The sequence below is a fragment of the Aplidium turbinatum genome, chromosome 7, assembly GCF_918807975.1.
Source record: "Aplidium turbinatum chromosome 7, kaAplTurb1.1, whole genome shotgun sequence".
NCBI lineage: Eukaryota > Metazoa > Chordata > Ascidiacea > Aplousobranchia > Polyclinidae > Aplidium > Aplidium turbinatum.
Window position 1 is genome coordinate 9,754,647 of NC_137478.1, and position 13,898 is coordinate 9,768,544.

General features: G+C 35.4%; 1 protein-coding gene across 1 annotated transcript in view; it reads left to right on the plus strand.

The window, feature by feature from the left end:
* The first annotated feature begins 661 nt into the window (after nucleotides 1-661).
* The window catches only part of LOC145773977 (aminopeptidase N-like), a 32,189-nt gene continuing 18,952 nt past the window's right edge, over nucleotides 662-13,898 (plus strand). The window contains exons 1-8 of the mRNA XM_082585105.1: nucleotides 662-767; nucleotides 1,020-1,360; nucleotides 4,054-4,235; nucleotides 4,808-4,958; nucleotides 7,654-7,776; nucleotides 9,171-9,297; nucleotides 12,996-13,150; nucleotides 13,285-13,398. Coding sequence (XP_082441231.1) covers nucleotides 698-767; nucleotides 1,020-1,360; nucleotides 4,054-4,235; nucleotides 4,808-4,958; nucleotides 7,654-7,776; nucleotides 9,171-9,297; nucleotides 12,996-13,150; nucleotides 13,285-13,398 — 1,263 coding nt within the window. The 5' untranslated portion in view covers nucleotides 662-697. The remainder of the gene's footprint in view (nucleotides 768-1,019; nucleotides 1,361-4,053; nucleotides 4,236-4,807; nucleotides 4,959-7,653; nucleotides 7,777-9,170; nucleotides 9,298-12,995; nucleotides 13,151-13,284; nucleotides 13,399-13,898) is intronic.

Here is a 13,898-nt window from a genome sequence, read left to right on the forward strand (position 1 = left end):
ATAATCAAACATTTAGTTTTTTACTTGTGCATTTTTTAAGCTGCCATAAATACTGAACATATCCTACTGCAAGCAATTTTTGGAAAAGTCTTCTGATTCAAAGTTTTGTAAAATAAGGCATTTCTTGCACTAGTGGCAACGTTCATCTCATGAAAGTGAAAGTAGAAGCAACAATAAACAGGTTGATTTATTGCTTCACTGACGTTTCGCGCATCATGACAATGCGCATCCTCAAAGCGAATAACATACAAAATAAAAATTACAAAGTTATATACTGCAGTGTGGATGAAGGCAAGAAAAACTTAATCACACTTTATTTTAAAGTTTGGCCAAAGGTGTGTGAGCGGTTGAGCGGCATCATGACAAAGCGCATCCTCAAAGCGAATAACATACAATAAAATTTTCAGTTATACAGTATACTGCAGTACGTTTGAAGGCAAGACATAAAAAGTTATAGTGACGAAGAGATTTGCGGGTGGTTACTTTCGCACCATCAGATGAACGTTGCAACTACTGCTAGAAACGATAGTATTTCTGTTGAACAGCCGAACGTTTCAGTATTTACTCTTAGCGTTGTTGTATTTCAGGCTGAGGAATAGGCGATTTTATTGTGATTTATATCAACTGGGCTACGTTATATTTAAACTCTACAATGGTGAAACAGTTCGATCTAGTTGATGGATCTGGAAGCCAGTCAATGAAAGGAAAAGTTGTAATCAGCAAAACGGTTCTTGCAGTTGCAGTAGTAGTCACAGTATTGCTGATTGGTATGTAGTCGACAATACACTATTGTAGCACGATATTGCGGAAATATAAAACCTTTACTTCTAATGAAGTTTTTATTTTTGATTTTATTTAAATGCATCGTATTTCTATTTGAAATAGAGAAAGTTGGAAATTACTTACGAACAATGCAATCTTTTTGCAAATTGGATATTGACATATGTATGCTTTGCTTAAACATATATTTCCAAGTTTTGATAGAAAAAAAATTATAACATTGTTACGTATTCTTACAGTTGCTGTTGGTCTGATGGCTGGGCTGATTGGAAAATCAAACGGCGGCACAACAGACCAGGCTGTTGGGCCTTCCCCCACTACCACGGTAGGAGTGATTACGGTACCAACCACAACTACAGACATTCCTCCAGGACCGTGGAGAAACATTCGTCTTCCTGATACTTTATTACCGATACATTATTCAGTTGACCTTCAGCCAGATTTGACTCCTGACAACAACGATATGTATTGGTTCAATGGCACCAGTACAGTTGAATTCATGGTTAAAACTGCGACAAACTATGTTATCATCCATAGCAACAAGTTGAGCTATTCTGACGTCATTGTCTATGACAAAGATGTAAGTGACTATTTTAAGAACTGAATTTTTGTACTCTAGAACAGGGTGGTCCAAGACTGCGAACATGAAGGGCCACATTAGGGTCTGAGAAAAACTTCACGGGCCGCATAGTGAGAAATGATAACGCGTTGCTGAAAGTACAGTAGAAACGTTAAATGAAAACTTAACTAGATTGCGATTTTGAACTTCTTTTCTATAGATTTCGATCTGTTTTAGCTACATTCTTACTGTTCGCAGGCTATGAACATTAACAAATCTTGTCGCTGACAAAATACAGTTGCAATGAAAGGACTGAGTTTGCTGTTCTGATCGACCTAATGTTTTGCTGCACGCCTAACTCACTTTTTAATCTCTGCTTGCAACTCAAAAAGTGATTTCAGCTAGTAAAAAAGATACGATACATAACACGTCAACAAATTAGCAAACTAAAACAATTTATTGTTTTTTGCTTTTGCATATAGTATCGATCTCTGGTTTAAATTCAGTGGTCGACAGACGTAAGCAGGCGTCCAGGGTTTCATCAGCCATTCTGTTCGGTGTGTCGCTTTTTAATCGCTTCATAACGGAGAAAGTGCTAGCCACAAAAGCAAAATATCAACGCACGTTTGTGTCGTCACAAACCGACATTGTTCCCTCATAGTTACCTATTGACCAAATTATGCGCGACTTATTTAGGGTTGTGGCGAATGTAATGTATTTATAAAACGTAGGTGTATTTTTAAACCTTGGATTTAGCACTGATAATTCCGGCATGCACAAAGTGTTCGCGGGCCGCACAGAAGCTTTACTCGGGCCGCATGCGGCTAACAATGCAGCTAACTTGGTTTTTGTTCGGCCATACACTTTGCATGGGTTTATGATTTTTGTGGATATACAAAAACTATTTATCCTATTATTAACTTTCACAGTAAAAAAATCTTGAACTTTTGAAAATTTTACTTTATCTTGAAATATCAAAAGGCTACATGACACCAAAACATTTATGTAGGCTTACAGTTTAAAATGTATGTTGTTAATACAATTGTTGATTGACAAGTGTTTGTGCCCGCATGCAGCTAACAATATGCTCATCTAGCGACAGTTTAATGAGCTACCATCTATAAAACACAAGGACGACATATCGGATAAATTTCAAAAAAACTGCGTAAAACGACATCCCTTCCGCAGTAGCATCCATTGTCACACAAAACGAGTTTCGGTAAATTTTAAAGCAATATTCTCTTTTGATACTATCCTATGTTGAACTGCCGGGTCATGCATCCAAAAACGTTGATGGATTGATAAGTGGCGAATGCATGAAGGTTTCCCCTTCCTCTTGAGCTTAGTAATTTTTTTCTGGTAAACTATCTCCTACGTTGCATTGTTGTCATATTGCTTGCTTTTAAACTTTTTTAAAAAACCAATCTTGGAATGCAGTTTTATCGTGTTTGCAGCAAAAAATCACCTATGACTGAAAGGTAAAATGCGAGTCAAAGAGCCAAGCAGCTGGATGCAATAATTTGTAAAAAATATCGATTGGTGTACTTCTTTAGCGTTTAGGCAAAAGCTGACGACGATGTTTTCTAACAATTAGTGTGGCTCGCGACTTGCAGTTTTGAGAAGGAACTGATAACATTGCAAGGCGATTTTGCACTCAAACCGAAGTTCAATATCTCGTATCAATCGTTCTGTTTACAGAACCAAATCAAAGAGAAATACCCTCACTTGTGGAATCGGGTCAAAGTTTTTATCATAGTCTTTCTCAGCTCATAGCCTAGGCTACTTCGTGTAGCGTGCTTTCAGTGTGTGGCAACGCCTCTGAATTACAAAAGAAACCTTCTTGACATAGTCAGATAGAGAGACTTAAGATTGTTCTTATCCAAACTGGAACCCGATGTCAAGAGCCTGATGACATTGCACCAACCTCATGAATGGAAAATAACTTTGGTTTTACTTTTTTTGTCGAGGGGGCGTTTGATACTCTGTTCGTTGTCCAGGGGGGCGCTATTAAAAAAAAGTTTGGGAAACACTGATCTAACCTCTTAATGTAATTTCTTAAGAATCGATTTCGCTATAGTAATAGTAAATTCAGCTTATTCTCTTGGGTAGTCTACTAATAATTCGGTGGTGTTTTTACTTATTAAAAATGGAATGGAATTCATTATTTGAATGACAATAAAACACAATTAGGCTACATAACGTGCTATAAGTACAGTAACAATTGTCCTTCAAAATATACACGACAGCGCGATATATCCATAATTTATTGTCAACAATTTCTTGCGTTTCAACTTTTGAATAGTTTGCTGAATTGTTTATTGGTTTTATGGTTCAAAATCAACAAAGTGTGATTTTATAGGGTAGATACAGCAATTTGTTCACAAAATCAGTTCTGTTAGGCTTATATCTTAATAGCATTTAAGTTTTTTCTCAACTTGCCACAACACGACCAAGACAACAAAATAAAGTGCAAAGCTTACAAGACAAAGTAATGATTCTTTAAGTTAGACACATTTAACTAACACTTAGACCTGACAATATGTTTGGGTGAGATTGTTGTTGTTAGTACGCATCTCGATCTTATTAACTTGAACCCAACCAAAATAAGACCATGATATCTTCATATTTTTCTATTGCAAAGGATTTTATAAAAACAAGATTACTGTAGTTGTTTACGCAGACGTATTCTATTGCAAAACTGTGAAAAATTGCAGCAAATGGAAATGACTTCGACATATCAACTTTATGAAACAAATCAATACCTTATTGTGACGTTGGGTGACGAAATGGCATCAGGGGACAACTATACTCTCTACACATCATTTAAAGGAGAACTTTCTGATGATTTAGGTGGATTATACCGCAGTACATACACAAATGATGCTGGGGACTCAGTGTAAGTTGTAGGTCTGTAGGATCTCTTTATACCACAACAATTATTTTTAACGTGCACTATGGTAAAGTGCAACCATTGCTTTGACCGAAAAAAATCAACTACTTGAAAGCGGGGAATTGGTATTTTGAAGTGGTTCAATTTGGTTTCCATATTTTGGTTTACTATCGTTTTCGTTGATAGAGAAGTAGGCCTACGTTATAGTCGTGCCAATCTTATGTAACCTAGTTAATGCAATTACTTTTATAAGAACTATTAATCTTTATTCAAAATGGTAACTGTTTACGAGTTTAAAATGGCGATTTGGTATAGAACAAATTTAAGACTTTTTGTGGTGCCCAGGCTTACACCCTGTAGTTGAAGAATAAGATCTTTGTGTCCACATTCAGGCATGTCTTTAAGTGTCTTGCCAAAGACACAGCCATATACTTTTCAGCGGCCCTTTTGAACGTCGAACCAGGGCTCTCACCACTCAACCATGCAGACGACTTTTCAAAGCAAAAACAATAGGTTTATACATCCATATCCAACAACTGAAGTTAATTCTAAGAAAAGAAAAATGTTTGATTTTCCAGTGTCATCGCCACGACTCAAATGCAACCGACTGATGCCAGGAAAGCTTTCCCATGTTTTGATGAGCCAGCGCTGAAAGCGACATTCAACGTCTCTTTGTGGCACCAACCGCCAAACTTTGCCATTTCAAACATGCCGAACATATCCACAGAGGTATGATGTTTGTAATCAACTTAGTAAGATTGTACAACAAACATCTTTAAACCGACAAAATTAAATTAAGAAAGGGAGGCACGACAAGCTCATGATCGCAAACAATTGTCTCCGACCCTCAATACGAAGAAGAAACATAATGATGATAACTACTGTATTGCGCTGGAAAGAATAATAATTATAATATATGTTTTCAAATTTGATTTTATTAGCAGTTAATGGCCTACGCTTTTCACTAAATTAAAACTTCTACTTTTGTCCGTTTTGATTGAAATAATATGTCAAGTACAGGTCAGTCAACGTACTTCAAAAGCATTAACAATGTTCTATTTGTTAAGCTTCAGTGAAGCGCGTTGTACTGCGTGTAGAAAAAAATGAGTTAACAAAAGCACAATGCATGGCCGTATTGACGTAACTGGCAAAATAGAAAATTTGTTTCCAGAAAATGGGGCCGAGGCATCTTATTTAAATTTGCTAAATATTTGCTTTAACTGCAAGTGAATGACTAAAGGGTAAGTTATGCGTGACGTCACATTTTAAAAGAAAAAACGTTAAGCAGACTACTTAAACAGACAAAAAGTGCTGCATATTGCAGCGTTAATTTTAATGTTTGCTGTTAATCTGTTTGTGTGATTTTCTAAGCGAAAAACACCACCTTGTTTCTGAAATATTTGTTGGACTACTGAGGCATGTTTTTGCCTCGTCATTTTTTGTAGTTTTCATGTCAGCGTTTTCATAAACCCTGAAAAGATTTACCTTTTTTATTTCAACGTTATCGGGCATTGTGATAAACTAATGTTGTTTTTCTTATCGAGATCCAAATCGTTTGAACAACAACGTGTTATGTCTGTTTAACCGAGTTTTGTGCAAAAGTCTACGTGCAAAAATGTTTCTCTAATTTTCATGCCACAGTAAACTGTAACTAAACCAACTACACTTTATGAATCCAGAGAAGTCAATATCATAGCGAAACGAAACTTACTCCATTTTGGTTCTGAGAGTAGCCCGTTTTGCAGGAGAGTTGCCAAATTCTCTGTAAAGTTTCCAGACAATAATTATATCATTTTTAACCACGTATCTAAAAAATTAGCCAATATTTTTCATTCAATTTTAGCATGAAATTTTTAAAACAGCAACCACTTGATACTAAGTGATCTCTTGTCAATTCATGTCACATGTTTAAGGTTGTACCACAGAAATAACTCATCGATATGATGGTTTCGATAAATTTAGGTTACTTATTAGGCCTGCAGAAGTTAGCACCCAACATAAATTACAACAACAGCTTGTTTGGCAACTTTGTATATTTTTCAGGCTTAGCTAGTTGCTTTGAACAGTACAAAGAGTGATGTCTATATGGAAATTTGTCAGTCAGTGAAGTTAAAAAATATAAGGCCTATGCTGCTTTTGCAGAGTAGAACCTATCATTTTAGTCCGAAACACAACAACATTGCCTCCAATTATGTTTTATGGGTATAGCGAACAAATCTCATACAACATGTGGCATGAAGAGAGAGGAGGGTTGACAATAAAATTAATTATTATATTGGCGATTTGTCGAGGAAGGGAATAAACAAAGGCAAACAAGAAGATATTATATTTTCTAACTTTCATTTTGAATGATGAACCAAAATTGAGATTTATGGCAAATATTATATTGTCTGTTGGAAACATTTCCCTGGAGCTCATTACTAATAACCTATCATCAATATTATTGCTACAATTCCGCTATAAATATCTACTTCAAGCAACATTTTAATCTGCCTAGCTCTTCCAAATAAGTTAATATAACTGGCACAACCCGTTTCAGTAATATAAGCTATTAAAGCGATCTGAAAGAAAACTTTTACAAGCTTGCATCTTTAAAAATACAATGCTCAAAAAGAGTGTTATTGTGACTATTTTATCAAGCCATTAGCCCAACCAATATGGCTCCCTAAGCATCATATAGGCCTACTAGCAGCCCCTAGAAGTTTTGTTTGATTTAGTGTTAGTTTTTGCTCAAATTTTAGCTTGTTACACCATTTCACCGTTTATATTGGATGCAAGAATCGTTCAAACAATCAAATCTGCATGATTGGCCTTGCTCCAAAACCTGGAGTGAAAGGCGAAGTGGAAAAGTTAACAAGAATATTTACATGTTTTTCAAAATACAAACAGTAGCTGGACTCAGACAAAGAAATGTTTGTGTCTGGTAATAAATATTCTTGACCCTTTGCTAGTCGTAACATGAAAAGTATTGTTTTTCCACGTTTCCATTGATGTCCGGCACGTTAGGCCGCGATGTCCGCCCCGAACGAAGAAACAGTAAGACCAAGTGGCGTTTGGTTCGACTTTCGAGGGTGCGCTTGAGCTACGCATTTCAAGGACTGTTCTCTATTCAGTGGCTATTAGTCGATGGAATAATTTACAGACAACGACACTTCAACAACCGGAAGGTTCACTCTGTCAAACTCGGTGACTGGGCCTGCGTCAGTGGTTCAAAACCTGTAAAAGCACACGAAACTACCAGGATTAAGCTCTCAAAAAAGCTCAATCAATCGATAAAAATAACTGTAGATACAACGCATCAATTCTACAAAGTACTTTATTGTACTCTATGCTTACCCTACGACTTAGAAGTCTACAATGTAGTCACACCAATCATGATAAAGGTTGCGTTGCAAAAGTTGTAAATTTTCAATTCATCTTGCAGGTGATGTACGGAAATTGGATGAAAACCACATTTGAACAAACAGTAAAAATGAGCACATACTTACTCGCTTTTGTTGTTTGTGATTTCGACTATGTGGAAAACACTACCACGTCCGATGTGCAAGTAAGATGAATCAACGTTTTTTTGTTTTTTTGACCACAGCTGCAACTGAAAGTGTAAAACTTCTGTAAATGTTAAAATCAAAATAAGTTTCTTATACAAAGCAATGAATATCCAATGAAGTTTGTGTTTGTGATAAATCAAATACTGTACTTATTCATGCAACTACACGACTAGAGTGTAGAAGGCTGTTAAAACCATCTGGTTTTGTAACTGTAGTTTAGTGCTTTTCACTGTAGTTGCAAATGTTTCTTTTGTACTCCAATTGCAAGTTATTTTATTGCAAGAGAAAAATTAATTTAGAGTTAAACATAAGCTGTTCAACAACTCTAACGACTACTTGTCAGGTAAATTAATTTTAATAGTGGATTGTAAACTAATTTTATGAGAATACTTTTGATGTGTTTACGTCTTTCATAAAATTTTATGAGAATTTTTACGAGTCATATAATTTGGAGCAAATAAATCGTAAAAACTAAACCTGTTTAAAATATTTTATTCCCAATGAAGCAGAAGTTTCTAGGGCAACGATTCTAAATAAAAGTGATATGTGCAATAATAAAACCGATTTTACTCGCTCGATTCGAAAATGAACAAACACGATATGGTAAATGCTAGGTTACAAAGCAGTAAACCACGCAGTGTTATAGCCTACTGAGTCACGATATAACGATATACCGGTAACCCTAACGATAGGTTACCTAACGATATAACCCTATATCGTACTCCATCTGACAAACCTTATCCGTGATTTGCAATTACTGTATTATACGTCGTGTGTATGCGCTGAAAACGCCTGGACAGCCCATGCATTTACTTACGAGCCGAAGTTATATTGGTGATTTACTGTTGCCTTGCGCAGCACACCACTTAACTATTGTTAACACTCAACTATTTCTATGAGCGTTGTGTTAAAGTTGATTTATAATGGTAACTTTGCTATACAGTTATGTGCTTGAAACTTCTCAGCACTCCGTAAGTCAACTTCAGCATCCCAGAAGGTTGCTACCGTCCTGGGATGAGAAACGCTGGTTTAGAGAGTATATCACCAGAAAGTAATAGCTGGTCAGCAGCTAATCTGCAAGCAAACTGTTTGCGGATGACGTCTAATTTCGCAACTTGTCAGATTTGATGGGCAAATAAATTAACACGGAAATCCACGAATGAATTAACATCTAGCGAGGTTCATCTACAAAGCACGTCAGTTGCAGTCTTAAGGGAAAAATACAGTAATTGTTTCTGGTTCTTTAGCGCACTCTGGTGAATGCATAGATGCCAAATGTAGAATAACTTTAGTTTTAGGATGTTTTGCAGTTTCGATATGATCACTTTTACTCCATCTGTGTAATTTTGTTGAATTTGGATTGTGAATGTTCAGCCTGTTTTGCATTTTTTAGACTTTTATTTACGCAAGACCACAACAAATATCAAACGGTAATGGCGACTATGCCAGAGACATCACGCCTTCAGTTCTCGATTACTTTGTCAACTATTTTGATGTACCTTATCCTCTTCCCAAGTGCGGTAAGATATAAACTGCACTCATATACACTATATATTCATTTGACAAATATATTCATTTGTATGCTAGCAATCACAGTAATTTTTTTTCTTGAAAGAGTAACCCAATTAAAATTGTTGTAGTAGGCTTTTAAGAAAAATCTACTTTAATTTAAGTTATTTGAGGGAGTGCTGTTTTATTTTTTGTTTGGTGTCAACTTTGAATAGCTTTCTTTAGTTATCATTGACAATGATAACTAAAGAAAGCTATTCATTGACATTGAATGCGTATTTCACAAAAGAGCATGTTTTATGTGACAGCTTTCATAAACTGTAGCATTTAACTACAACCATAGCTACCTGGAGATACTGTCTGAGTTGTTACATTCTTGCAGAATTTTCAAGATTTTGCCAACTTTTGGTAACTGTCTACATCAATTTTTTTTTGAATAATATTTTAATGTTCATTTCACTCTTTTTCCAATGTGACAAATTAGCTTTTGACATCACCAGGCTTTGAAGAACAAAGTCAAATTGATTTAGAAAATTTCAGCAGACTATTTTCCGCTTGCTAACAGTCTGATTGAACGTTTTTTAACTTACTTTTCTTATCTTAGGAAAAACAAATGCACTGGGTGCTGCGAAGTTGGTTGCTTATCAACTTTTTATACAATAATAATAATAATAACCATGCTTTTATTTGCGCCCATTGCGATAACATACATAACAAACATGGTGGTCTTAGCTTGTTAGCCTGCACTGCAACTCAAATATTTCTATTTACCACTTTTCTTCTAGCCTAGCCTATTCGTTTCACTGTAAGCTACAGCGGATATCTTCAGATATGCAAAACAATTTAATACTATTTTTGTGAGACCAAATGCCATCAAAGCGTATTGAAAATGATATTCAAACGTCGTATCACACATACGTATGGAGTGTTGCCAGCCAGGAGCAGATCCCAGTGGCGATTGGTCAATTGCCTCAAAAACCAAGAAAAAAAAACATCTACCCTAAATTTTTCATTTGTACAAAATTTTGACACCGACAGAAAATACAACTTTGTAAAAATGAAAACTACCTCAGCACGCAATAAAAACACTCGAAAACGATTATTATAAAATGCTGTATCTGGACTAGGCCACGTTTCTTTACAATGCAGAAGCATGGACATCGCCGTCACCAATGGTAAAACGACTTGAGGTGAAATGTGCCTTGAATGTACTGTAATGCATTAGGGTTGATATTGGGAAAGATGGAAACACGGACAGATTTTTGCAATTTTACTGAATAGCCTACTATCGTATAGCCTACAACGCTATATATATGCAGGACTATAAAAAGTTAAATAAAAAAAAAATTAAAATCTTTTGTGGTGTTGAGAAAACAATTGAAACTGAAAACTTCCATTAAAGCAAACGTTGCCGACTTACCGTACTTTAACTTACACACGTAGGCTATCTAGTTTTTATTGGATAAATTCAGTCAAAAACAAGCGTGAGTTTTGTACAATTAGGCTGATTATTTATTATTGGGTCAAACAATACACAAATAGGAACTAAAACAAAGCAAATTTCTCAAAATTTACTGGGGGTAAGTCTTGATTTGATTTCTTGACAAACTAGTGGCTTTTTTAACCACAACATTTTCACTGTCGATTTTTTTAAAAGTTTTTGTCTTGTTTAATCTCCGACGCCTCTCCTAGTTTCCTTTTTTTCTTTCTTTTTTTCTAGATCTGTGACTGCTGTCAGTAGGTTTGTTTTTTGTCTCTGTAAGTGAGCACAGTTTGCATTTGTGCCTTGATTTTAGTAGAGTTGAATAGTAGAGTTGAAATTGGCAATGGTTTAGCCGTCAAGATATGATAAACTTTACGCTTCAACCTTTACCTCTATTTTGTTTGATTTGTCTTTAGCTTGCTACCTTTTTCCAGGGTTGTTTCTGATGAATGGTTTAGCCGTCAAGATATGATAAACTTTACGCTTCAACCTTTACCTCTATTTTGTTTGATTTGTCTTTAGCTTGCTACCTTTTTCCAGGGTTGTTTCTGATGAATGGAACAATGTAAGCTTCAAAAATTGACAATGCTCCCATGAGTTGTAATTGACACTACTTTTTGATAGATGCGAATTAATAAATATTTTAGATCTAGAAAATCATGTCTCAGTATATTTGCTTATCAGATCAGGTATATTTCACAAGCTTGAGGTTACCGACGCTTACGATGTCAGTTGAATTTCTGAATGCTATTGTGAACTTTTTAAATGCTATTGTTTTCATATTGACACCAATGTTAGTGGCAGCAAGCTGGATGTTGCTGTCAAATATATTCTCTGGTATTTGATTTCAGTTTGAAATTTGATATCCTTGATGACATCCAGCATATCCATTAATACATATGTGATGTGTTCCTATGAGCACCAAAAGCATTTTAGCGCGTAAGATTTTGTTTTCTTTGATTGCAAGATGGATCGCACAGAAACTAGCAGATATCAAGTTAAACTCTGGTAACTTTTGCCTATATATCCATTCCATGGATATAATTACATGCAAATGAACATTGGGTTTTATTCGATTAAAATCATGAAATGGGCTCATAAACCTTAATCTGCAAGCCTGATTTTTCACAATTTTTTTTCAACAATGACAAAAATATGTTTACATATCTACAACATTAAATAAATACAGTAGGCTACTGAGAAGCATGCAGACACCAAAATCTGTCTGCATGTTGATGTTGACCCCACCAACATGTTGTTGGATCATAGTTGAATTTTGTTTATTTTATTTTGTACTTTAATATCTTGCACCATGCTATATGCTTTATGAATAGGCGCATTCAATTTTATTGTGTTGATTTTTTAATATTTTGCTTTTGCATTTCATAAGCTACAGTAAACTACAGGGTAAAATAGAATTAGTTTAATTGAAATCAGGGATATCTATAACTACGGGATTGGAAACTCTGTGGAATTGAAAACCATTTCATACACCAGTAGGGTCACTTTTCTTTGTGCGCTGCTGTGATGATTAATCACATAAATTGACCTCAAAGGGCAGCAAGTAGTAGGCTAAACGATCAACCAAAAGTGTAATCATCAATTCACCTGCTGTAAATTGTAAAGTGTCTGCTTGCCTGGTTTGTTTATTTGTTTGTATTCCATTAGTACAGTGATGTTGTATTTTGTTTGCTGCCCTTTGAGGTAGCATTACGCAAAATTTCCAGAATGAATAATGGTTTTAGTTCTGATGACATCGTAAACGGATTGGTTTCGTATTGGATTGGTCTGTGAACAAGTTGATGATACAACGGCATATTTCACTGATTGCTGAACACTCCTCATTTACTTCTGATCTGATTTGCATTACGCAAAATGCTAAAGAACAACAATAGGCGGTTTTTGGACTCGTTGCATTCATTCATTTTCTGGATTCATTGTTTTTTTTCTAGCAGCGTAAATGCACTTTTATAATCAATTAAGTTTTAATGTGAGAGTACATTTTGTATTATTATTGTAAAATCGAATTTTGTGTATCTTTTAGTCGGTGTTTTATTTTGTTAATCTTTCTGTAGTCGTATAAGGTCGTAGTAATGTGATGACCCTACTGATGTATAGCACTGGATAGACTTTCCAATCCCGTAGTTATAGATATCCCTGATCGAAATTAAGATATAGCTTTTACAATTTTGAGAAATGTTAACTCTCATGTTAAACACTTTTCAGATCAAATTGCAGTACCAGATTTTGCAGCAGGAGCAATGGAAAACTGGGGACTAGTAATTTATCGCGAGACTGCACTTCTGTATGACCCGGCAATTAACTCAGCATCGAACAAGCAGAGAGTAGCAGTTGTTATTGCTCATGAATTAGCACATCAAGTAAGCCACACCAAGAAAAAGTTCTTGGTTGCATTTTGAGCACTTCAACGCTATGCACTTTTAATTGAGCTTCTTCTCTAAACTATGATGCTTTCAATTTGAGGTTCACTGAAGTGTTTCTTTTTATTATTTAGTGGTTTGGCAACCTGATCAGTCCATTATGGTGGGATGAGCTTTGGCTGAATGAAGGATTTGCCAGTTACGTGGAATATATTGGAACTAATCATGTAGAGCCAACATGGAAAATGGTGAGATAGGCTAATGTGCCAATAACAACCATTTTGTGTCTTTTTATCCAAATGTCTAACTAGGTCTATATTTTTGTAGTGCCATCACAGAAATCCTATTCAAGGAAACAAGTGAACAATTAAAGTTTTAAAATGGCATTTGCCTGTTTCGTGAGCATTGCAAAATTGTTTCGATATTGTTCCCCTTTTGCAAATTAGCCGTATGTTTAAAATATGACGAGCCATGTAGGTTACTTGCAAAAGCAAGTCGATTCTTATTTAAACAATAAATGAAAGAAGTAACCATAAACTTCTGTAGGCCTACATCCAGCCTAAAACAGAAGGAAAGCCGCAGAGTAATCTTGTTTTTGTTCATCTCTTTTTTAAAGCTAAATATGATGCTTTTAGTCAACTAAAAATACGGCAATTTTACGGTTTTGACATCCCTATTTAAAGGCGTCATATGATATTGAACAGCGCTCTTTGGATTATAATTGTTGTAATAATTTTCCTTTTATGTT